Genomic DNA, 25,999 nt, shown 5'->3' with positions numbered 1-25,999 from the left:
ATAAAGCCAAAAAACTGTAGAGGCAGCCAGTTCCACCCAACATTGGGGGGCCCCCATCAACACGTGTTGCAAGGCCCGCCACTGCTGTGAGGCCCACCACCACTGCAAGGCCCAACAAGGCCTGCCACCACAAGAACTGGCCCCTCAATATATATATATTTGGGGGGCTCAGTCTTGTCCAAACAGACTTTTTTTGGGGGGAGACTAAAGACATTGCCATCCTATAGAGCCTATGCAAGCAAACCACGCCAAATACAGTGGTACCTCTGGTTGCGAACGGGATCCGTTCCGGAGCTCCGGTCAGATCCCGAGGAATTAGCAACCGGAGGTGTCGCGTATGCGCGCAGCACAATTTAGCGCTTCTGCGCATGCACATGTGGCGAAACCTGGAAAAATACTTCCGGGTTTGCCGCGTTCGCATCCTGAAAGATACGCAACCAGAGGTGTGCGTATCCAGAGGCACCACTGTAATCAAAGTGGTTTGCTTGTGCAGTTTTCTCATTCTGTGCAAATCTGAGGGAACAAAATGAGGGAGATGTACCAGATGTTGCACAGCTATCTGTGCACAGCCTCTGCCGGTGCTTAAGCAGTATAATAGAACACCTACTGGCATGAACAGAAAAGACCAAAATTGCTCCTCATATACAAATTCAAACAGGTGGACGTGTGGGCTACTCTGGTCTAATTCAAATAGGGGGGCGGGGAGTGGACAAACAGCTTGACAATGCTCAAATATGGACAACTCCTAAGTGTAACTGGCTAGCAGAATAAAATATCTCCCATGAGTTGGCTGCCAATTGATGGAAGCTTCCTGACTCAATTCTTGTGAATACGAAACAATAAAGAAATGGTAAAGATCTGCAAATAACACAGGATATGCAAAAAAGGGATGCTCAGGGATTTCAATAGGTCCACATTCCTAAGTGAACCAATTTAACTGCCCTTCCTGGATAAACACGCAGTTAGCAACATTGTTACTATATTAACACACTTTTTATTTTTTAAATGTGTACCCAACATGCAAATTTTTGTAGGTTGCTTTTAAAAAATAAATTGCAGGATGAAGCAGGAACAGGAAGGAAATGACTTATGCACAAACAAACCAGAAGCAGACTGAGCTGTCCTTCCCCAATGCACAAACTAGTTTAAAAAAACAATTACACAGTGTTTTTAATAACACATAGAAGCCGATCAAGACAATGGGCAGCAATAAAATTGTCCCTGGCTTACATAGTTCATGTTACGATTGGACCTTAACATTATGGCATGCAGAAAACCCAAATGGCAAAAAAGAAAACGGAATAGTAAACTAATTATTTAATGCCCCTTAATTAGCAACATGGGGTGGAAATTTTCTACAATGGAAATGTAGTTTTATTGAAGACTATTCAACGAAATTTTCCAGTGTTGCATTTGTTTCCATTTTCTAAATATGTGTTTCACAAAATTAATTCGTAATACAACACATGGATACAATACCAATGAAACTGGGCAATTTCAAAGTTGTAAACCAAGCCTTAAAAAAAAATGTAAGAGAATTGGGTGCCGCTGAAGTGTCATGTCTTAAGTATTCACAAAAATAAGAATAATATCCAAGGAAAGCTTTGAAGTTGCTTGAACGGAATATTCAAACACCACATTAATGCTGCAATCTTTAACACACTTGAACTTAAGTGAGATCTGAGTGAGCATGCTTAGGATTGCAACGTGCTTAATTTGAACTTCATTAGGAAAGAAGATTCAAAATATTGGACTATTGGAATAACTTCTGAGATTCTCATACAGCATGAAAAACTAACATGGCCATTTAAAAAACCCCAACTAAACAGAAAAGTCAAATAAACATACTAAATCAGATCCAAATGTCATGGGGCGGGGGGCGGAATCCATGAAATTTCCTGATTTAATTGTTTCCAGGGGGAAAACTGCAACACAGCCTTTCCTGGTATACACAATCAGAGGCCTGAGGCAGTGCACCCCTGTGACACATTCAGACCAACCTTGTTTACACTTGATGCACAAAACATTGGGGGGGGGGCGGTTTACAACATTTGTTTTTCCCTTTACCTCTCCCCCCAGGGTCTATGCTTCCCTCTTCCTGGAAGTCCTTGCTAACTCCTTAAGCTACGTCTGCCATAAAAACACCTGACAGGAACCCAACTGAGGTTCCTTATGTTCAGGGCTGGCCCAAGACATTTTGGCACCTGAGGCAGACCACAAAATGGCACCCCACTCCTTGACAGGAGAGAAGGGGTGAAGGAAGGGAAAAGAGGGGAGGGAAGAAAGATTGACATCGGGATCTGCTGTCCCTGTGGATTCTTTCGCCTGAGGCAGTCGCCTCACCTTGCCACATGGGTGGGCCGGCCCTGCCTGTGATAAAAACATGGGACAAGCAGCACTCTCACCAGTTTGCTGATGCTGTCAGCAATTGCCTTCTGCCACGTGCTGATGATGCATTCTGAATCATGCCGGATCAGGTACTCGGATCCCTCCCGTGTCTTCAGCTGAAACAGAGGAACCATCCAGTTGTGACATCCAGACAGAAGATGCTCACCACAATCCCCAAGAGCTCTGCAAAATGGCCCCCAGATTCAGTACAATTCTCATGGGTTTCTCGTTGAGGATGTTCCTGTACTTCAAAATTTCTAAAAGGTGAACGGCGCCAGACCTCAGAGCCAAACCGCAAAGCTTGCCCTCTAGCCCAGCAACTCTGCCATATAATGCACAAATTGGAGAAAGGTGGGGTTAAGGGGCTACTGAAATCCTTTTGACATCACAGGGTGAGACCTCCGGGAGCAGTCGGGAATTTTATGCAAAATATGATGCTATAAAATAAATGGGCAAATTTGACGGGAAATCTTAGGGGTCATAAAACAAGATTTGGGGGTGCTGGATATGGGCCATGGGCTATTGGGTTAACCACCCCTTCTGTAAAAGATACTAGCTGTGGGAACAAGACATTGCTGGATAGCATTGTGCTCATACAGAACCTCTTCCAGCTAATCGCAGAAAACCACCATCAAACATGGAAATGAAGTTACTGAAGCTTTATATAGTGTGAGATTTACTTTCTGCACCTAGGATTTCCTTCATACTCCAATGGGGTCACTAGAAATGCACGGGACACATCTTACAGAGCTATGACTGCAGTGTCGGGGCCATCATATGCCTGGCAGCTCCAGAGAAGGCTTTCACAGGGAAAAAACCTCTGGTGGCGCTGTGGTCTAAACTGCAGAGCCTAGGGCTTGCTGATCAGATGGTCAGCGGTTCGAATCCTCGCGACGGGGTGAGCTCCCGTTGCTTGGTCCCTACTCCTGCCAACCTAGCAGTTCAAAAATACATCGAAGTGCATGTAGATAAATACTGTAGGTACCGCTCTGGCGGGAAGGTAAACGGCATTTCCGTGCGCTGCTCTGGTTCACCAGAAGCGGCTTAGTCATGCAGGCCACATGACCCGGAAGCTGTACGCTGGCTCCCTCAGCCAATAAAGCGAGATGAGCGCCGCAACCCCAGAGTCATCCACAACTGGACTTAACGGTCAGGGGTCCCTTTACCTTTTAGGTTTCCCCACCACTTGAAACTAGGTTGCTGTGTACAAATATGGACTCACGATACTAATCTTTGCCTTTTGTAACCGACGCAGAGCAAGACACATTGCACGGCAACCGTAACTTTCATTTTAAAGAAGTGGCCCGTATTTAGGAAATGACAGGATTTGCTTTTAATAAGTCTAGTCTTCATAGGGGAAGATGCTTGGAAGATGGAGCATTGTGGTTTTGTGGCCAAAACTCATTTGTAACATCAGCATTAGACTGCCTTAAAAGTCTGTCTGTTTTTAAAAATGTGTGTTCCCTTTTTTCCAGTGAAGATAAGTTTGCTGAATTGATATTTGCAGGAATAGCCACATTCAGGCATGTGTAACAGACAGATTGCCTGGTGAGCAGCAAAGGCCTGTGTTGCTTCCTCCTCCATGATTTTGCCACCATCTGTTGCTATGGAAACAGAAGCAGAGATGGGGACCACCATCCTTTACCTCCAAGACGTTCTTTTTGCTCGACTTGTCTTTTGCAGCCCAAGAAAGTGTTGCTCCACTAAGATCCACAGTGTGCTCAGGGCTACTCAACACGGAGGGATGTTTCTGAGAGTAAAGGTAGGAAACAGAAGCAGGATGGAAGTCCACATTTTATGACTGCTCGCAACTACAGAGAAAACAAAAATCCTACCCACTTACCCATCAAATTATACCCTGCAGAGAAATTATGGGGCTTTCCAGACACCCTTTTTATTGTGCATTTATGATGGTTTGTTCTCATAATGTTACTGGGGTAGTCACACAGCTTAATTTCCAACCAGTGCATATTGTGCAACTTCCTTCTGAAATCCTGCAACTTTTTATATACCACAAAGATTGGGCAGGAGGAAATGTCCTGCTTTTGTTGTGCTACAGTCCCTCTGGACAACAGTAACAGGCAAGCCTTGGCTTGGATAAGCATCACAGAATAAACTAGAAGCACCTCGAGGGGTTCTAAAAGATCATTGGCTCCCAGTACGTTTCCGAGCACAATTCAAAGTGTGTGTGTTGACCTTTAAAGCTCTAAGCGTCTTCGGCCCTGTATACCTGAAGGAGTGTCTCCACCCCCATTGTTAAGTTGGACTCTGGGCTCCAGCTCCAAGAACCTTCTGGCGACTCCTTCACTGCAAGATGTGAAGCTACAGGGAACCAGGCAGAGGGCCTTCTTGGTGGTGGCACCCACACCCTGTGGAACGCCCTCCCGCCAGATGTCAAGGAAATAAACAAATATCTAACTTTTAGAAGACACCAGAAGAAAGCCCTGTATAGGGAAGTTTTTAATGCTTCATGTTTTATTATGTTCTGGTATAAGCTGGAAGCTGCCCAGAGTGGCTCAGGCAACCCAGTCAGATGGGAGGGGTTCAAATAATAAGACAGCAGGCAGGTGGGGGAAGGCTGAGGTTTGGTGGAGCAGCCTCCACTGTTTGCCTTTCAACTGGGGCAGCAAGCCAGGGCTGAGGACTCACCACACTGCTAGACGTGGAGTGTTTTGAGTCCTTGAAAAAAGTCAAGACACCGCCTTCCAGGACTGTCCATGAAGAACTCCAATTCTTCCTAAGAGGGGAGAAAGGGAAGGAAGAAAAGGAAACCTCATTCCCTCAAGGGAAAAGGTTCTCCTACCCTCAGTTATCCCGATTCCCTTCCACCCGCCCCTTGCTCCGCATTTCTCAGCCACCAACTTTGGCGTTCACACATGCAATTATTACAACATCAAGGTCTCATGCCGTGCACCTCTCCTCAAGTTCAGGGCCTCTGATGAAGAGTCAGCAAGGCAGAAGAGCACTACCTTGGTGGGACTTCTCAACTGAGGGAGCCAGGTCATGGTATTTGGTCGAAGGAAGAAATGGAGACAGAGCCAGGAAGCCAAGCTGAGGTCAGTTCCAAGGAAGCAGTCCAAGCAGGGCAGAAAGGAGGAGACAGAAGGGCTGGGGAGGAGGAAGAGACAGAGGACTAGCAAAGTCCAAGGAGAGATGGGGGAAGAAGACAAGATGGTGAGCTTCAGCTGCACACACAGGAAATGCTTTTGCTGCACGGACAAAAGTCCTTTCCACCCCTAGGGTCTTTTGGAACTGCCCTTCTGCAATCAGCTGGAAACGGAATTAAAGCACTGCTGTTTTGTGCAGCGCTGTTTATCCCACAACAATCCTGCAATGAAATCCCAACTCTGTTTACACAAAAGAAGTCACTCCCTGGCATTAAAGAAACTAGGCTGCCTCGGATTCAAGATGGGGACTACAAGCTTCCATTGTTTAAAAAAACACTTGCATTGAAATCTTTTTTTTCAAAACCACACACCCCTTTTCGAATAAGGAGGGACACATCTTTGCTTTAAAAGAGGAGGTTTTCAAACGGCTTGGATCCAGGATACCTGGGGGATTGATTGACCCCATACCAACCTGCCCCAAACCCCAAGATCAGAAGGAGATGCACACAAACAAATCATTCTTACCTCTGACGTTTCCCTTTATCAGCAGTCTTTGTTCGAAAGAGCATCCCAGCCTTTTCAAGCGTTTTTAACTGAGTGGAGGAAAAGGCTGTAGTTAAAATCTGTCCTGGCTGTTGGGGAGATCCCATAACATTATTCACCCACAATTTCCCATTCCTAATACAAGCCTCTTGCCGAGGAAAATCTGTGTACACACCATACATTTGAAACACACCGTGCAAGAATCCTGGGACCTATAGGTAAAGGTAAGATGAAGGACCCCTGGACGGCTAAGTCCAGTCAAAGGCGACTATGGGTTTGTGGCGCTCATCTCGCTTTCAGGCCGAGGGAGCCAGTATTTGTCCGCAGACAGCTCTCCGGGTCATATGGCCAGCATGATTAAACTGCTTCTGGCACAACAGAACACTGTGACAGAAACCAGAGCGCATGGAAACGACGTTTACCTTCCCGCCACAGCAGTACCTATTTATCTACTTGCACTGGCGTGCTTTCGAACTGCTAGGTCGGCAGGAGCTGGGGCAGAGCAACGGGAGCTCACTCTGTTGCGGGGCTTCGAACCACCGACCTTCCGATCAGCAAGCCCAAGAGGCTCAGTGGTTTAGACCAAAACGCCACGCGCGTCCCTATCACAGATCTACAATTCCCAGCACCTTTAAGAAACTACAGTTTCCAGAATTTTTTTTTAAGGAAGTCATGTGCTTTCAACATCCTCTAATGGGCCTCTCCTGTTACTTATGTGAATGACTGACACCAATCAGTGCATATCCTGCCAGTTCCTGCTAAAATCCTGATACCACAAATACCTTGTACCCAAAGTTCTGTTTTCACCTCTGTCCTGCTTTTGCTGCACTACAGACAGCAATAATAGGGCAGCCCTAGGGAAGCATCGCAAAACAACTTATAGAACAGAATAAATTCACCAGCGACAAACTACTATTGTGGGAAAAACATACAGTACTGCAGAATACAAAACAGCAGCCTGGGGGGTGCCCTTAGGGCCCACACCTGATATTTAAAGGACTATATATTAAATTTAAATGTATGTTTGCAGATGTGGCTTTAGATGTGATGCCCAGTCTTCCCAGTTACCAATTGAGAGAAAACAGACGAGAAATGGAAGAAGTGGGAATTGTGGCCACAAGAGTTATCAGCTGACTCTTTATGGAGCGAAAGGAAATTGGGTCCTCAGCTCACCACCCTATAGCATCTTATTTATTTTTCCCCGCCCCGCCCCCCAATCTTTCCACAGATGAACCTTGTAGCTCAAAATGCAGCAAGCCTGCATATATCCCTTCCTCAATGGGATATGAATCCCCACTTCAGATTTTCCTCCACTGGTCCAAGACAATTCAGGGTTTTCCTTACCTGCCCCTCCTTTGGCCCAGAGAAGGGTGACCAGTTTCCAAAAGGGCTGCTGTCCAGGCTGGACCCACTGCTGGTACTGTGGTGATGGTGGCCGGATGCAGCGACCTGGGAGATATCCTTTTATTAGCAGGAGCAACACGGAACAGGGGCATGCAGCAAGCTGCTGATCAGCCCACAGCGCCCTTGAAGCCCTGCCCAAATAATCCTGTGTTTGTGTTGGTATTACCACAGAAGAAAAGCCTTGCCATCAGCTAGTCCATACCATTTAATAAGGGCTACCAGACACAGAAAACAGAGGGGAAACTGAATTTTGACTTTTGTTGTTGTTGTTGTTGTTTTTTAAACTTTCCTCAAAGCTTAATCCCCAAAGAAGAAGAAACTTCACCTTGAATTTCTGCCCCCAAAAGCAGCTTTTAAAACAGGCGCAGGATCTTGCCAGCTTTTAAAAAAAGGCAGCATTTGTTATTTTCACAGGGTTGCTGGTTTCACTGACCACTTACGATAATGTTTTGTATAACGTGATCCCTTGCTATAATGTTCAGTGATGATCATCTGACGTTTCCTCAATGGGCACCAAAGGCCTGGAGCGGTTTTTTTCAATGACCCATGACAACTAGTGGCTATAACAACAGGCCAGCCAAGAGGACACACTTTCTATTTAGAATGGGGGTCAGACTCCAGCCTTCTTCAGTTTGTAGCAGAGGGGGCAGAAGCACAGAAGATTTTGGGGTGTTACAAGGCAGCTGACAAGTAGGAAACAGGTCTGAGTTTTTACAGCTGGGTGGCAAAAGTAGCCTTCGCGGGGAATAAGATTACGCTTATTTCCATCTGGGAATGCCTGTCTCCTCCTCTGTGCTTAGTGAACTCTGCACACGCTCTTTCCCTTCAAAGAATTCTGGGTACTGTCGTTCCCCCTCCTGGAGTGACAACTCCCAGCAACGCTGAACGAACAACAGCACGTCAAACCGTGGCAAATGTAGCATGTAGCACAGACCCACGGGCTTTCTGAACCCTCCTTACCAGGTTGGAGGCATACTGGTCACCATCAAACACCAGTCCTTCCTGGTTGCCATAGGACGGCCAGCCTTGGTACGCAGAGGGAACGCAGAGTCCGTCCAGCGGCTGGTAGGAGCCAACCGGAGAATAATCTTCTTCAGGGTAGGGCTCCAGTTCATCGGGAGAAAGGTTGGGGTAGTCAGTTTCTGGAGTTGGCGGCTGAAGGAGGTTTCAGACAAGAGGTCAGCACACAGCACATTGTGGAAAATAATTCAGGGGTTCTTAAATCTCCTTAGAGACTTTCCCCCCAGAAGATAGGGAGGGAGCCAAGAGCTACGAACCAAAAAAGACAGCAGGCATTTCTGACTGTGCTTTCAAAGGCTTATAAAATACAGAGGCCTTCTCCTGATCAATAGGGTGGGCACTATATATATATATATCACACACAGCCTCAACATCAAGGATAAATTATCCGGACTCTGGTGACCCTCTTCGCCACATAGCCCTGGAGAAAATATTCTAACTTACTCCTAACATGGAAAATCAGGCCATATGTATTCAACACTCATCAAACAGTCTTTCCACAGGCAGATTCCCGGGCCATAACTTTCTATCCATCCAAAGGGGCCCTTTATATGTCCAGCTGTCCTTTGTCAACAACAAACTGTCGCCGTTTTTTGTGTTGAATATATGCTATAGGGTAATTTATGGACCTAATAGGTATCTAAAGCCATTTGCACATAACAAAATATGTATTTTATCAAAGTAATTGTTGAACTGAAATACACTTAAGAAGAAGTATATTGGGGGGTGGGCCTCCAGGAGTGTGGGGCCCTAAGCTATAGCTTGTTTAGCTTATACCACGTGTCAGCAAACTTTTTCAGCAGGGGGCTGGTCCACTGTCCCTCAGACCTTGTGGGGGGAGTGGACTATATTTTGGAGGGGGGGGGAGAACAATTCCTATGCCCCACAAATAACCTAGAGATGCATTTTAAATAAAAGGACACATTCTATTTTTTTTTCTTATAATATACTCATGTAAAAATATGCTGATTCCCAGACTGTCCGCGGGCCGGATTGAGAAAGCGATTGAACCGAATCCGGCCCCCAGGCCTTAGTTTGCCTACCCATGGCTTATACTGTACGTAAATCTGGCACTGGTCACATCCCTGGACGTAGATTGTCCTCAGTCCTCACTACATGAACTAGACTTCTGTGGGCTATCCACTGCATCAGATTTTGCCCCCCACCCCCACCCCAAGACCCAGTGGACCCCTCCCCGACATTTACCCTCCGATCCACAGGGCTGTAGGGCACAAACGCAGGCTGCATCTCCGGATAATTGAGGGTTTCGTCCATTCGGGGTGCATCCCACGACGTCTCGCCCGTCGATGTATTGTAGAAGAACACCTGCCCGCTGGCCTCGTCTACATACTGGTCCCACTCGGCAGGTGTGGCAGGGCTGAGGGCAAGCAAGGGAGAGCAAGAAGGAGGGGGACTCCCACCGCCGGCAGGACCATCAAAGGGAGGCTCCCACGTTGTTTGGCCGGTTGCCGAGTTGTAATAGAACAAGCGGCCACTTTCCGCGTCCGTGTGGGTCTCCCAGCTTGCCGGGGGGCTGCTGAGGTGGGGCTGGGGTATGGATTCAGTTTTGGTCGCAGTGGAGGGACTCCGTTCCAACCGGAGCTCCTGGAGATTCACATACACAGGATCTTCAGCCACCTCCTTGCTTGGCTGAGGCTAAAAATAAGAATTAAAAGAAGAAGTCAGCCAACTGCATCACCGCACAATTACGTGACACACAGAGGCAGGACTCCCAAAGCCTCCAATCCACAGAAACATGCTGGATTTCTAACGTTTGGTCAGCTGGATGTGACCATCTTCATCTTTTGTAACGCCCAAACTTCCCTTGTCATCCAGCTCCTGTAAGTTTTATTTCCTATATTCCTCACGTTTTCTCCTATTAGGTAATGTTAACAAAGTACTGTTACATCGCGACTAGAATCAGACGAGTACTGATGTCAACAATAGACTTCGAATTTTAACCTCGATGGAACGATAATAGTTAGCAGAGACCAATGAATTTAAATTTTAAACACTAAAAGGCTGAAATTTGGCTTGGGTGTGGGCGTCGGTTTTATGAATTGGCCCGCATTCCTGTTTTTGTTTGTGGCATAACACAACCTACACCAATATGTGGTTTTATAAATTGCTTTCTGGTCCCTGACCGTAATAAAGATTTTACTTACTAGGTAATGTTAACGCAGGATGCTTTCAGACGACCTGTGAGCATTCACTCAGATCTGCTTGCAGGGAGGCCAGACAACTATTGCATCAAAGCCACCCCACATTTTCTGGCGCTTTTCCCCATCACTATCCTTACAGCAAAAGGCTTGCCCAAGACCTCCTAATCAAGTGCACAACCTAGCTTGTCTGGTTGGCTGCTACAAGACTGGCCCTTTGCAGTTGTGCCCAGCAATGATTGGCCCAGTTCCAAAAGTAGGTTTGGCAGTCCTTTCTCCCTATCAAACCCGCTTCTGTCTATTGAAGGATGTACCTGAGAAATACAAAGAGGGTTCATGGGGAGGGCAGCCTGTTCTTTTCCTGAAACTTACCCGAACGCAGCACCTAGAAGAAATTCAGGCAACACAGGCCGACTATTTTGAAATGCAGCAAGAGGCTTCAGAAACAAAGGACTTTTGGAAACGGTACATGTACAAAAAAAACAAACCCTGTGCAAGCATATAACTGTGTGCCAGACTGTGCACTATTACACTGAGAAAAATTCTTTACAAGTTGAAAGGAGGGCTCCATTAAAAAGAAAGAAATATAAATATACCGTAGATCTAGGCAATGCAGCATAAAAAAGGCTTTTGCCCAGGGAATTTGCTTTTTTGTGTCAGTTCTGAAGTATTTCCTCTTCTTTAGGCTGCTCAATTTTGATTTCCTTTAAAACAGGTTTAGTTTTGTTTTTAATTTGGGGTTTCCTCAGTGCTTACTCTGCATCTTGGTTACATTCCATTTTTTTTACAGTTCATGGTTTAAAACTTTTATTTGTGAACTATGCAGGGAAAGCTTTTATTAATGGCAGCATATAAATGTTGAAAATAAAGATAACCAACCATTTAAAACATTAAACTTATATTGTTTTGTGTTTCCTGGTGGAAAGCAATTGCCAGGGTCAGTTTGCTCTGCAGTGAGACAGCAAAGGAAGTTTGTAGTATCTACTCCAAACAAGCAGACCTACATCCCAAGTAACAAACAGTTATCCTACACTCCTGAAATATCAAGGTGGTTTTTTCCCCTTTCCATCCAGCTCCCAAAACAGCTCTTTTTATCTTTGTCGAGTTCAGTACTTTCCCCCGCTTTCCACATCACTCGGCTCATAGCTAGAGTTACTACCATTCTTGCACTGGTCTCAGCCTGAAAATAAGAAAGTGATACTCTTTGCATAACCTTAGCTCCATGTCAGGAGAGCTTCATCTGCTAAATTTCTCTCTAACTAAGGCAGGGGAGATGATAGGTCAAACATTGTGGGCAGGGCTGGCTCCAGATTTGCTGTATTTGTATACCCCACCTCATCAGAAAATCGCAGGGCAGTTCACAACATAAAAGTACAAAAGAAAAATGTAAAATACATAGCAAAACAACCCAATAACCCACAAACACATTTAAAAGGCCACAGAATGCTTATCAGCCAAACAGCTGGTTGAAGAGAAATGTTTTTGCCTGGGGCCTAAAGATATGCAATGAAGGCACCAGGTGAGCCTCCCTGGGGAGAGCATTCCACAAACAGGGAGCCACTGCAGAAAAGGCCCCGTTTCTCAGGTTGCCACCCTCCGTACTTCTCGTAGGGGAGGCACACAAAGGCTCAGATGATGATCACAGGGTTGTGATGGCAGCTTTCTAACCAACCCTGGGTGGCTGGGCCTAGCCATCATTTGAATTTTCCCTTGATGCCCCAGAGCAACACTTAGACGGGGGGGGGGGGTAATGAGGGAGATTAAAAAGTGCCTAGATCCAGCCAGGAAAGGATAAAGAAATTGGAACACAGGCCCAGGGCGGATGTCATTGCAGGGGGTTGATGACCCCCCAGGGTCCCTTCCCACTCTACAATTCTATGATTTGTCAGTGATGAGCCCTGCCAGGACCCTGGGCGCTGCCCAAAGGCTGAACCAGGGCACCTCTGACTCGGGAGTCCCATTTGATTGAAGGCCTCACCCCAAAACCCTGTTCGCTCGTGTCAAGCCCGAGTCCCTGAACATGTGCAACAGGGGCAAAGAGTGCCTCTGAGCAAGTGCTGAGCTGCACTAAGTGAATCAGAGCCTAGCTGCGGGACCAGCTTTTCTGTGCCAGGACTCAGCCTTGATCATTGTACGAGATGCGTTGCCGAGTTTCGATCAGTCATCGCTGCAAAACTATACAGCCAGCTGGTTCTCAGCTGAGAGAAAGTTGTTTGTCGGCATGCTCCTCCCTGCCCGCTTTGAATAATGAGTTCATTCTGCAGCTTCCTATTGGCACCTCTGCTCACACATCGTCACTCGGCTTCCTCTGTTCACGAGTTGCTACTAGACCTCGGTTACCCATGTGCAAATAGGGAGTGCTGATTCCCACACTCACAGGTGGAAGCAGTGGACCCAGCTCTTTAGCAACTGCACACCGATATCCACAGAATCGTGGAACTTGAAGGGACACAGGAATCTTTCGCCCAACGTGGGGCTCGAACCCACGGCTCTCGAGATTTAAGAGTCTCATACTCTACCGACTGAGCCATCCAGGCAGAAACAGACCATCCCCTCTCACCACAACGGCTTCCCAAATGAGCAGCTTGCCTTCCAGGTCAGGCAGAGAAACTGAGGCTAGCTTTGACATCTTCTGAAAGAGTGTGTCTGGCTGTTAACCAGAAGGTTGGTGGTTTGAGCCCACTCGGGGGTGGCTGTGCACAGGTTTCCTGGACTGCAGGGGGTTGGACTAGATGACTTCCCCCACCCAAGCGTTCCCTCATGCTCTACAATTCTATGATTCTAGGAAGAAAAGCTAGGAGTTTAGCCAGAATTAACTCATTTGCACCCTTGTGGCTGCCTGTGACAGCCGCAGCCGCTGTTGGGAATCAGACAAAGAATAAAGACCTGCATTACTGAGGCACATCTGCATTTTTGGTACTGCACTAAACTATTTGTGAATCTATTTTTTTCTGGTTCATAGGAAAAGCTGTGGTGTTTCTCTTGGAGCTTCTCGCCACTCAGAAGTGGGAAACACTTGACAGGAAATGTGTAGGGTTGTTTTTGCTATCCAGACCTATAGTTAGCAACTGGGGAATAGAGCGGCTCTGTACACATTATTGCTCACTCCAGTTCTGGAGTACAAATGATATTAACTACAATCTACAGGTAGCTTGTAGCTTCTAGTGAAATATTCCGGTTGGATGTGCTTTCCTGAAAAACGGCAACCACCCAGTTTGAAAACGCAAGCCACAGTTAAGCTGAGGCGTGTACATTTCAGGCAGCTGTTGCACAAGCGCAGATGACAGCTTCAGTGGTGAATTGGAGTTTGGCGCAGGGAAACCAAGCAGGTAAAGAAAGGTAAAAGGTAAAGGACCCCTGGGCGGTTAAGTCCAGTCAAAGGCGACTATGGAGTTGCGGCGCTCATAAAGGTTTCAGGCCGAGGGAGTCGGCATTTGTCCACAGACAGCTTTCCGGGTCATGTGGCCAGCATGACTAAACCGCTTCTGGCGCAACGGGACACCGTGACGGAAGCCAGAGCGCACAGAAATGCCGTTTACCTTCCCGTTGCAGCGGTACCTATTTATCTACTAGCACTGGTATGCTTTCGAACTGCTAGGTTGGCAGGAGCTGGGACAGAGCAATTGGAGCACACCCCGTTGCGGGGATTCGAACTGCCGACCTTCTGATCGGCAACCCCAAGAGGCTCAGTGGTTTAAACCAAAGCGCCACCCACGTCCCAATTACCAAGCAGGTAATTGGCATCAGGGGAAGGCATCTCCACCTGCTCTGTGACCCTCACTCTGTTTCAAGCGGCCAATGTGCACATAGCCAAAAAACACGCTGGCAAGATGTGCATAAGGGGGAAGAGATCCAATTCAGTTCACATTTGAAGGCAAGCCACCCTAATCTGCACTTTCCAAATGACAGCCATCCTTCAAATTTCACACTCGTCCAAATTTCGCACTTCTCCTGCCTAGTAACGGGCACAAAACTTTCATCTACCAGGTAAAGGGTCCGTAAAAATGCATATATTCGTGAAAAGGGTATGTGACAGTGTTAAATGCTGCAGAAAAAAATAAATAAAAAGCAGACACCGCCCTACAAATTTAGAAGGTAAGACGCGTCCAGGAGGAAGAGAAAGACATGTGAATTGATATGGGGGGGTGTGAATATGTGAAATCAGGGGTGATAAGGGAAATGGCAGCTTCCAAATGGCAAAAGTCAAATCCTGGACTCTAGAGAAGTATGGGTTAAGGGTGTAACTACAATGGTGTGACTCTGTAGAAGGAAGCTTCCTATGCTCCCAGGAACGGGCAACATGAAAGGCAGAGCTGAGAGGTCATCCAAGCATGGACAAAGTTCAACAGTTCAGACGGAGATTCTCCTTGAGCCACGCTCAGAGCCAGTGGGTGTTGGCTCACAAAGATGCTAAGAACTTAACAACGGAAACAGGAACGCAGACAAGTGTCTTTGAGCTGACTCTGAATGGGGGAAGTGGCTGCTTTATTCTGGGGCAGGCGACTGCCGAGGGCTGAGGACGTAAATAGATCCCAGGTTGCAAAACTCAAACCAGCCAAGAGGAACTACCGAGGCAGAGAGCATGCTGGGGGGAGAATATCAGTCCAAGTGGAGCAGCAGGGTGGAGTGTGTGGCTTTTGGGGTCTCCCACGACTCATCCTACACAACACAAAGGCTCAGACTCAGCTGTCTTTGGGTCAAATCTCTTTCAGTCATGAACTAGGCAGCTATCCTTAGACAAGCCACTAGTCTCAAGGCGCTTCCAGGCATCCTGTTTATTGAGCACTCACCCCGATCTGTTTGCAGGGAGATTAGACAACCTGGGCTATTGAACAAACATTCACTCCAATTTGTTTACGGAGAAGCTGGTGCAAGTACTAACCCACGCTTCTCATGACATTTTCTCACCACGTTCCCTATTGCAAAAAAATAACCCAATGTTTGGGGGAATCGGGTTTGTTGCACAAGGCCTTGAATTGCACAACCCGAATTTGCTGGCAAGCGATGGAATCCCACCTGAAAATAGTAAAAGAATAAGAAACAACCCTCCACTCTCAACCAATCTGGACCTGAAATATGGGCATGGGGTAGAACGTTCCTTCTTTGCAAAACTTCAGAGCCAGATTTGGAGGAGAAACGGTGACCTGATGATAGCGAGGGGATCATCGCTCTGCATATTCTACCACTGAATGCAATTCTGCAGCTGTGCCCTGGAAAGCCCTGGCTGAGTTTAAGGAAGGAAGTGGAGGCGCCAGATTTCACCCCCAACAGCAGACATGGGTAGAGGCAGAGAAAACCTATTTTGTGCTCTCTTCAAATCACTCAGCATAAAACACCATCAGGGCCACTTTTAAGTCGTTTGTGGCAACTAGATCTTTGCAGCCCTGGACATGGAAAGCAAAACAGGACTGCTGCGATGAGGCTACGGTCTCCCTTAGGCTAGCACCCTGTCTCCAAGAGAGGTCAGCAAGATGCCTCTGGGAAGTCCACAAGCAGGAAATGAAAGCAGGACCCTATGCTCAGAATCTAGCATTCAAAATATATTGAAAGCCCACTTTATGGTCAAGGCCGGCCTACATTACTGGTCTGTATTAAGGATCACAAAGAAACTGCACGAAGCTCTTGGAACGCAGGAAAAGCGTCACTTCAAATATTTTTAGTGGCCGGCTAACAGTCAAGCAAACTGCTCGAAGACCTCAGTACAATCCAAACAGTTGCAATCTCATGCACGCTTATTCCAGAGCAAGTACCAGGTACCGGTAATTGTGGCCGTGACTCTGGCCAGACTGACCCGCTCTTTAGACCACAAATGAGTCATTGCAGCCCTCCAAACTGCTCTTTGGAGTATAGCACCAGCAAATGGTCTCTTTTAAACAGGCTGTAAAAGGCTGATTTATTTACTGTGTCCTTTGGGGGTTGGATTAGAAAGTCTGGTAGTCTTCAGTCTTGTTGCAGGGCGCAGTATTATTAGGGCACCACAGAAATATTCAGATAATAGTCTTTTGGAGGAGAGGGGGGATTAAAAAAAAACCCAGAAAAATCTATTCGGAGAAAAAAATTAGCTGAGCTCTCCATTTATCATAATAGCCCTCAGCTTTCTTGTCCCTGACTAAATTGAGACCTTTGGCATTTCTACTTCCCCTTCCTGTCTCAGTCTTGCCAATGTGGGGAGGAGGAGGAGGAGGAGGGAGAGCAAACCCCAAACAGCTCTAAATTGCCTGAGCAAAGTTCAGATCCTGAAAAGGCTTTTTCCTTGTCCAAAGGTGCAAAGCTCCACAAGAAGTCTGCTTGGAAGCATGCTCAGTAGGGCTTATGACTAGATATGGGACTGCAGCCTAAAGTTTTCCAGGCAGGGCACCACTTTCAGTTCACGGTGCTTTGGGGGGGGGGGACGACGACGACAATAGGTTGTGAAACACTTTTTCATGCAACACTTAAAAAGCAGAGCAGGTTCTAGGCCTGGCCAAGAGTGGGATGCACCAGGATTTCCCACCTCTAAACATTTTCAGAAGCCAACTTCCCCATCAACGTATAGCGTTATTATTAATTATTATTAGTTTTTAATGTTTGATGTCTTACTGTGTTTCAATTTGTTGTTAGCCACCTAGAGTGGCTGGGGTAATCCAGTCAGATGGGCGGCATATAAACAATAAAAATGTTGTTGTTGTTGTTGTTGTTGTTGTTATAATAGCATGCCACTGTTTAGAAAAGCAGCGGTAAATGTGGCCCCTCTAGCACCCTGGACTCTTCCCACTATAACAGCGGCAAGGAGCATTGAATGTAAATGAATGGGCTTGCTGCTCTAATCTACAGGCCTCCTGAGCTTTCCACAGCTGTCGGGACAAGCAGAAATCTGACAAGGCACATCTGCTGAAATCTGTGGCACTGTTTTTACTGTAATTGTATTTTAGGTTATGTTGGGAGCTGTAGCCTTGAGACTTCAATGTTTTAGTTGACTAGTTGCTATATTCATTAGATTTTATTTATTATTTATCTCATTTCTTTACCGCTGTATATTCTTAAGGAAGAAAACCTCAAAGCGGTTTATAACACATTAAAACGTCAATTAAAAACAACCCAGGATAAAACATGACTGATGAAAGACAAATATAAAGCATATGTTCAAAGCAACACTGACTAGAATTATTCCTACATATTTTTGTTATATATATACATATATAGTATGTTTGGCTTGTCTACCTTGTGCACCTTCTTGTGCAAAAATGTTCACTTTTGAAAGGCAGGATATAAAATCTAGAATAAATAAATAGATTTACCAGTCACAGAGGTGCTGCGATGGGGAACTCTGTGTAGGCCCATCTTCTGACAGTCATGGGATAGAGCTACAGAGCTTTGGGATGAGGGCGGGGGGTGGATTTTACATGGTGGAAATTATTATGAATTTCCTGCTATCATCCACCACATCTTCTAAACATGGTGTGATGTATTTTAATCAGCAATTGGAATAACCTTCCCCCTTGTTCAGTGACTACTTTATAAAAGGCATGCATGAACTTCCCTAGGAATCTCATACCCATAGCCCCAGATATGCAAGTGACCCACTGCAGCTATTCAACAGATAGATAGATAGATAGATACTGTAGAGAGAGAGAAAACACACTCTGCACATGCCCAGAGGCCCTAACACAGTCATCCCCAAACTTGGCCCTCCAGATGTTTTGGGACTACAACTCCCATCATCCCGGACCAGTGGTCAGGGATGATGGGAATTGTAGTCCCAAAACATCTGGAAGGCCGAGTTTGGGGGTGCCTGCCCTAACACACCCACATATTTCCAGCCCTAGTCCACGGAGTACAAGGCAAGTTCTGCACCACCTCAAAAGCAAGCACTAAGCAGCACTCTTGACTTAGTTAGCAACTATCTACCTTTCCCACATCACCATACCTTGGGAAGGTCGGGCGGACGACGTGATTTGCGCCGGGAAAACGATTTGGGGACCCAGTCACCCATTGCCAACGCAAGCCAAGGAGGTATGTCACGGAACCCAGACGCAGCGCCTTAATGGGGAGAAAATGGCTGAGGGTGGGCGGGAAAGGGACAATTCACTTTCTCAACCACCGGCCAATCACGAGGGAAGCAGCAACACAACGCAGTGCACAAAACAAGAACCCTCGCCGATTGCCTTTTGCAGGTTTCCTGTTGAGGTTTGTGGGACAGATCAGTTGCTATGACAACAGGGGCGTTAAGTCCTACCTAATGTGCTCTTCTGACAGTTTCATAGCCACTCACCAAGACTTCCTCCTCTTAAGCTCCTGGGGCCATGCGCAGATCATGGGGAGAAATGGCAAGGATTTCAGTCCCTCTGCAAATCCTACATTTTTTGACCTGGGAGCCCTAACAGTTACTCAGTGTGAAATGCACTCTGCACATGCACAGAGGATGCTCTTTCCCACTTCAAAAACAAGAGAGGGAGATGGTATTCCAGGGAGGCGTAAGTTTAGCAAAGCGAATGAATGGACAACGTAATTTGTAAGGTGCAGGTCTGTATTAATGTATTAGTAGTGTCAGGCCCATATGCAAACAGGCTCATCAGCCTTGAAGGACTTCTCTAGTTGGCCTGCTTCTTCAGCACTCCTCCAAATTTCCTCGCTCAAAGCTTCTGCAGAGGTTAGGCTGTGCGCACACTATACTTTCAAAGCACATTCTTTGCCTCAAAAAATTCTGGGCACTGTACAGTAGTTACAATTCCCAGAAACCCTTCACGAACTACAATACCCAGAATTCTTTGAGGGGCCAGGGGAAATGTACTTCGATGTGTGTTAAAGGCATAATGCAGGGTCAGCAAACTTTTTCAGCAGGGGGCCGGTCCACTGTCCCTCAGACCATGTGGGGGGCCAGACTACTATATTTTGTAAAAATATATATGAACGAATTCCTATGTCCCACAAATAATCCAGAGATGCATTTTAAATAAAAGCACACATTCTACTCATGTAGAAACACACCGATTCCCAGACGATCCGCGGGCCGGATTTAGAAGGTGATTGGGCCAGATCCGGCCCCCGGGCCTTAGTTTGGGGACCCCTGGCGTAATGCATATGCAGCCCAAGTCTGGTCTTTATCAAGCATTTGTTCAGGGTTGAGGTTATAAGACAATGAAACACAACCCCATGTGTTCGCACATCTTTCTATTACCGGTACTCATTCGTTCCTCCCACAAATTTATCGGTTCCTTTAGTCCTATCACTTTTCTAAGCACAAGAAGTCAGTTTTTTATTTTTTAAGTGCATTTATTGCATCTTTTGGGGCCATGTTCCTCCTTGGCCAACCCCCTGAGCCACTTGTCAGCAGTGAAAGCGCACAGTCCCATGCGCTTCAGCTGATCCGTACATATAAGCTGAGAGGTGTGGGCTTTAGCGCCCCCTCCTGCTATTCATCAAATGATCAAACCGACCCCACATCAATTTTTTTTCCCTGCCTCCTGCTTCCAAAAATAAGTGAGGTCTTGGGGGGTGGGGGCAGTGCTGTCAAGTATCCCGTTTTCCCCGGGAATCTCCCTTATTTCAAGCAGTTTCCCGCTGCCATCCCTTATTTTTCATATCCCTTTAATTTCCCATTTTTTCAAAGGAAGCAGCTCCTCTCCCTCCCCCTGCTGGCCAGGGACTGGGAAGACCTCGCCTCCTTGCAGCCTCAAAGCAAGCGGGAGTCATTTCCCGCGCTTACAGGGGGGAGTATTTGGCCCCCTGCATCAGCCCCTATCAGCTGCTGCCGAGCCCCTCAGCTAGACAATAGGGTTAGCTGGGTGGGAGAGCCTGGCTGCCTTTGAAAACGCCTTTGTAACTTTTTATCCGGAGCTTGCTGAGCAGCCAAGGCGTCATAGCCCACGGGCAGCGTTTCCAAAATACAGTAAGCCTACTGCGCGCGTTCACACCAGTGCCGCCCACTTTTGCTTCTGGCTCCGCCCACCACTGCCATGTGACTGTCCCCGGGATAGGTGATGCTGCTGATCCCTTATTTTCAAATCCGAAACTTGACAGCTATGGGTGTGGGGGGGAATCACAACTCTGGGCTGAGTTGTTAGCCATGCTTGTTTTTAAGAGATGCATATTAAGGAGACATATTTGCCAGGCACCATTTCTACTATCATAGCAGCAGTGGGCTACAAATAGACACATCTGAGCTCAGTTGGTTAGAGCAGTGTTTTTCAACCACTGTTCCGCGGCACACTAGTGTGCCGCGAGATGTTGCCTGGTGTGCCGTGGGAAAAATTGAAAAATTACTTTATATATAGTCAATATAGGCACAGAGTTAATTTTTTTAACATTTTCTAATGGTGGTGTGCCTCGTGATTTTTTTCATGAAACAAGTGTGCCTTTGCCCAAAAAAGGTTGAAAAACACTGGGTTAGAGTGTGGTGCTAATTACACCAAGGTTGCAGGTTCAATCCCTGGATGGAACACCTGCATCTGCATTGCAGGGGGTTGGACCAGGGCCCGATTTAGGTTTGATGAGGCCCTAAGACTAAGATTAGATGTAAGAAAGTAGATTTAACAATGTTACAAAGTTACTAAAGAAGATTAGAAATGAACGCAAAAGAGAGGATGTGAGGAAGTCCCAAGTTTAGGATTATAAAGAGGATAAGGATGAGTAAATAACAGTTTTATTTTTGTGTATTTTGTGTGGTTTTTGTAGTGTATGTATTTGTGTTTTGTGTATTTTTGTTATTAAAATCCAATAAATTCTTTGTAAAAAAAAAAAAAGGTTTGATGAGGCCCTAAGCTACTGAAGGTAATGGGGCCCTTTATATATCCAGCTGTCCTTTGTCAACAACAATTTGTCACGGTTTTTTGTGTTGAATATATGCTATATGGTAATTTATGGACCTAATAGGTATCTAAAGCCATTCGCACATGCAGAATGTAGGCACCCTATATATAGAAATGAGCAAACCAGTGATATTTTAGGGAGCAGGCTAGCAGGCAGGGCATCTAAATATATTCCAACTCTGAACGGGGAGGCAGCAAGGATACATCATATTTGAGACAAAAGGCACTATAGCAACTCAGGGTACTTTATTAAAAGAGAGGGAGAAGCTTTACTGGGTAGTTCGAAAACTGAACACACCCTCCTCACAGTTACTCTGACCTTGACGTGTTTGCAAGTATTAGATCACTGGGTGTGTTTTGCAAAGCTGTTATGCGCAAGAAATTAAATCAGAGACCAACGAGAACTTTGTGGCACCCGCTGCAACAAACCTGAATTTTAACATTCCCAAGAAGCAGCGTGCTGAGGGCCGGACAGGAGGTGCTGGTTAGCGAAACCAAGTGGTAAACTCGAGAATTCACATTAAAAAAGCAACTTGTCACGTGCTGGTACTTCAAGACAATCAAACTGTCCATCTCTCCCACCCTCGCCTAAATACCTCTGTGCTTAAAGCATCTATATGCACTGCAATCCATCAACAACCCTCTTCAAACTTAACAGGGTGCCTTCGTGGGACACTTCGCAAAGTGGGCTCTTGCCCAAGAAAAATCAAAGTAAAACAGGTGATTCACAGTGCAACCACTTGCATGTTTACTTAGAAGAATGGATCGTGGTACTGAAGGGAGACTAACAGGCCTAGCAAGTTGAGTGTGCGTAAGATTGCCCCTGTCACAACTCTCTACTTAAGCCTGATTTCTGTATTATCAGTATGTGGTGTTTCTGTTTGTTTATTCAGATTTTCCCATGTAACCACAAAAAACACAGCTGACAGGTTAAGTTACAGAAATACAGTATGAGATGATACCAAGGGCTAAACAAATAAAACCTAATAAAATAAAAAAATCCTTCCAGTAGCACCTTAGAGACCAACTAAGTTTGTTCTTGGTATGAGCTTTCGTGTGCATGCACACTTACCAAGAACAAACTTGTTGTTGTTGGTCAGTCGTTCAGTCGTGTCCGACTCTTCGTGACCCCATGGACCAGAGCACGCCAGGCACGCCTATCCTCCACTGCCTCCCGCAGTTTGGCCAAACTCATGCCAGTCACTTCGAGAACACTGTCCAACCATCTCATCCTCTATCGTCCCCTTCTCCTTGTGCCCTCCATCTTTCCCAACATCAGAGTCTTTTCCAGGGAGTCTTCTCTTCTCATGAGGTGGGAAACTTAGTTGGTCTCTAAGGTGCTACTGGAAGGAATTTTTTATTTTATTTTATTTTGACTATGGCAGATGAACAAGGCTACCTACCTGTAACTCAAATCAAACCTAGTTACAGGTAGGTACCCGTGTTGGTCTGCCATAAAGGTAAAGGTAAAGGGACCCCTGACCATTAGGTCCAGTCATGTCCGACTCTGGGGTTGCGGCACTCACCTCGTGTTACTGACCGAGGGAGCCGGCGTACAGCTTCCGGGTCATGTGGCCAGCATGACTAAGCCGCTTCTGGCAAACCAGAGCAGCGCACGGAAATGCCGTTTACCTTCCCCCTGGAGCGGTACCTATTTATCTACTTGCACTTTGACGTGCTTTCAAACATAATGCTTTGATGGTGTTTCCTGCTTGGCAGGGGGTTGGACTGGATGGCCCTTGTGGTCTCTTCCAACTCTATGATTCTATGCTAGGTGGGCAGGAGCTCACCCCGTCGCGGGGCTTCAAACTACCAACCTTCTGATCAGCAAGCCCTAGGCCCTGTGGTTTAACCCACAGTGCCACCCGCGTCCATAGTTGAAACAAAATTTAAAAAATTCTTCCTGTAGCACCTTAGATAGCAACTAAGTTTGTTATTGGTGTTAGTTTACAAAGTATCTGCAAACTGCACCGATAAGATTCCTCACCTTTGCTCTACCCTCAAATTAACAGCGTTTAGATGGGTCGCAAACAGCACAAGAGAAGCTCGAGAGATTCCTTTCAGCCACTTGGGACAAAAACGAGTGTCCTATTTGATGCCACCAGACTTAACACACTACGACTGCTCTCCTGGAAACCTCCAGCCGGATTGAGATCTGCCAGGCGACACCACTCACTGCCTTACTGAGTCAAAACAGTTAAATGCCTCTAAATGCCACTTGTAAGAATGCAGAATCTCCACTACAAACTGAAGAGAAAAGGACCTGTTTTACATGCAATGCTGCGTTGTGAACCTGCCCAAGCCCCCATCTTCATTAAGAGAGAAGTCTTACGGCTACACTTTTGATGGGAGGCACCTGCTAAAAAACTCTAATAAGCAATCTGAAATGGACACAGGGAGATTTATACAAATTTCTACTTACCCCCGGGAAGCAAAGAAATCGCTACCTTAGGCCTTCAGCCACACTGGTCACTTTGCCTAGCTGGATTTTTCAGCAAGCAGCCCCACCCCGCCCTGCTAGGACAGGTAAAGCAAACGGGTCATTTGCATAAGAGAAAAGGGGCGAGGCCTCCCTGGTTTTAACCCTCTCGTTGCCTCATTCGGCCCCTGGACTCTTCCTCTACTACTGAATCACCTGCAGAGAACCCGTGGTTGGAAGGCAGAACTACCACGAGACAGGATGTGGCTTCCAAGCAGGGACAGGTTGGTTTTTGTTGTTGTTGCTGTAATAACCCTCCCCTGGAGGCCAGCATCCACCAGGGTGACGCTGTTTTTAATTCAGCCTTTCAAGATGCAAAGCAACAGGAGGAGAAACTCTGAGAATATGCAAGGCACACTGTTTCACTACTAAGTGCACATCAGTCAGCTGCACCTCTGGGGCTGGGAGGGGGAATATTCCCCAATCAAAGGTTGTCACTTACATTTTTAAAAAATTGCAATTTTTATAAAAAATTAAAAATTAAAAAAAAGAATGAAAGAGTGAAAGTGTCATCTCCCCCCCCCCCAAGCATTGCACATATTCAATCATTTCTGCGTCAATCTGCTTTGGAATTATTTTAGAATGAAAAGCAGAATAGAAATGGATCTTCAATGGAGATTTCTGTTAAAAATCCCAAAAAACATACATTCTAAAATTACATTTATCCCAAAATACACATTTTTAATGTATCTTGGTATTTTTTTTATTTTTATTTTTTCTGAGCAGAGAACTGTACTGCAAAACCCACAGAAGCGAAAAGACCCAACGATAACTGCATCCCCCCCATCTGGAAGTGTGAATCAGTTCATTGCACTTAAAAATGCAGAGCAGGCTCAATCCCCAGGCCCCAGTGGACTCGGGTGCATGAATCTGGCTAGCAACCATCCCTGCCACCTTCTACACTGCAGCACACCTTCAAGGTTTCTCCAGAAACTAATGAGAATTTTTTTTTTTTGTCATCTTGACACAGAAGAATGATCCACACATATTTGGCTTGTCAGGTGCATCAGGGAAGCTCATAAGCTTCATTCATCAGGGCAAAATTCAACCCCTGTGGTTAATCCCCAGCATCAAATAGCCTAAGCTCCACTGAATGCAGAGTCTACCTTGCTGACGAATGAAAGCATCTTTACGAATCTAGGAACACCCACCTCCTGGTTGAGGCAAGTAACTCTCACAACATCCTGTGGCAACTATCTTCACCAAGTGCTTAAAAGCATGCACTCTAATCATTGCTAGCAGTCTCCAACAGACGTATCTCATGCATTCCTCAAGCTCTTTTAACAGCCCCATCGTATGCCAAGGGAGATGGACCAAGGGCCCACGAAAATAAATTAAGTGCACCTAACGTTGCATAAGATCAGGCTGCAATCCTTTGCACATCAGCTCGAGAGTAAATCAGTTTTGAATTGGTGAGAATGACTGAACATGCATAGGACTGGTCTGTAAGCAACAACAAATCAAACAGTTCTAATGGCCCCTTCCACTTCCTGTGATGATATGATATGTTCCATACGGCAACTACGCAACCCAGAGCAACAAAATTCCTAAGATCTCATGAGTTTGAAACCCGCTGTCAATTTCAGTGCACAGCTCCAGATGCAAAAGCTACTAATTACCTTTTAAATCTTTGCATCCTTCTACTACATTTCTGCTTGTCTGAAAACACAAGCATTTTTTATTTTAATGGCAGAGTGTATATATTGCTACACACCACCCCAATCCCCACAGCAGTGCAAGATTCCAGGATTTCTTTGGGGAAATGAGGCACAGTGGATATTGCGGCATCTTTATGATATATGGTTTATTTACGTATACAACCTGAGCCTAAGTTACAGGTGGGTAGCCGTGTTGGTCTGCCATAGTCAAAACAAAATCAAAAATTCTTTCCAGTAGCACCTTAGAGACCAACTGAGTTTGTTCCTGGTATGAGCTTTCGTGTGCATGCACACGAAAGCTCATACCAGGAACAAACTCAGTTGGTCTCTAAGGTGCTACTGGAAAGAATTTTTGATTTTGTTTTAACCTGAGCCTAAGGTTGCACATAGCAGTCATACCCCAAGAGGTTCTGCTTCCTCCATAAGTGCAGTATTGCATTCAAACACACCCCAG

General features: G+C 46.0%; 1 protein-coding gene across 3 annotated transcripts in view; it reads right to left on the bottom strand.

Annotated features, from left to right (window-relative positions):
* Positions 1-25,999, bottom strand: part of ARHGAP27 (Rho GTPase activating protein 27) — a 54,673-nt gene that overhangs the window by 9,713 nt on the left and 18,961 nt on the right. For 2 of the 3 annotated variants that reach the window (XM_033169673.1, XM_033169674.1), the window contains exons 3-9: positions 9,669-10,118; positions 8,403-8,597; positions 7,383-7,487; positions 6,021-6,088; positions 5,038-5,125; positions 4,034-4,138; positions 2,406-2,504 (exon numbers count right to left, since the gene is read on the bottom strand). In XM_033169673.1, the coding sequence (XP_033025564.1) occupies positions 2,406-2,504; positions 4,034-4,138; positions 5,038-5,125; positions 6,021-6,088; positions 7,383-7,487; positions 8,403-8,597; positions 9,669-10,118 (1,110 nt within the window). Of the gene's footprint in view, positions 1-2,405; positions 2,505-4,033; positions 4,139-5,037; positions 5,126-6,020; positions 6,089-7,382; positions 7,488-8,402; positions 8,598-9,668; positions 10,119-18,527; positions 18,816-25,999 lie in introns of those variants that run through there. The other variant, XM_033169676.1, reaches the window with a different exon arrangement.

Source organism: Lacerta agilis, chromosome 14, assembly GCF_009819535.1.
Source record: "Lacerta agilis isolate rLacAgi1 chromosome 14, rLacAgi1.pri, whole genome shotgun sequence".
In the NCBI taxonomy this organism is placed as follows: Eukaryota; Metazoa; Chordata; class Lepidosauria; order Squamata; family Lacertidae; genus Lacerta; species Lacerta agilis.
This window is presented reverse-complemented; position numbering and strand designations above follow the sequence as displayed.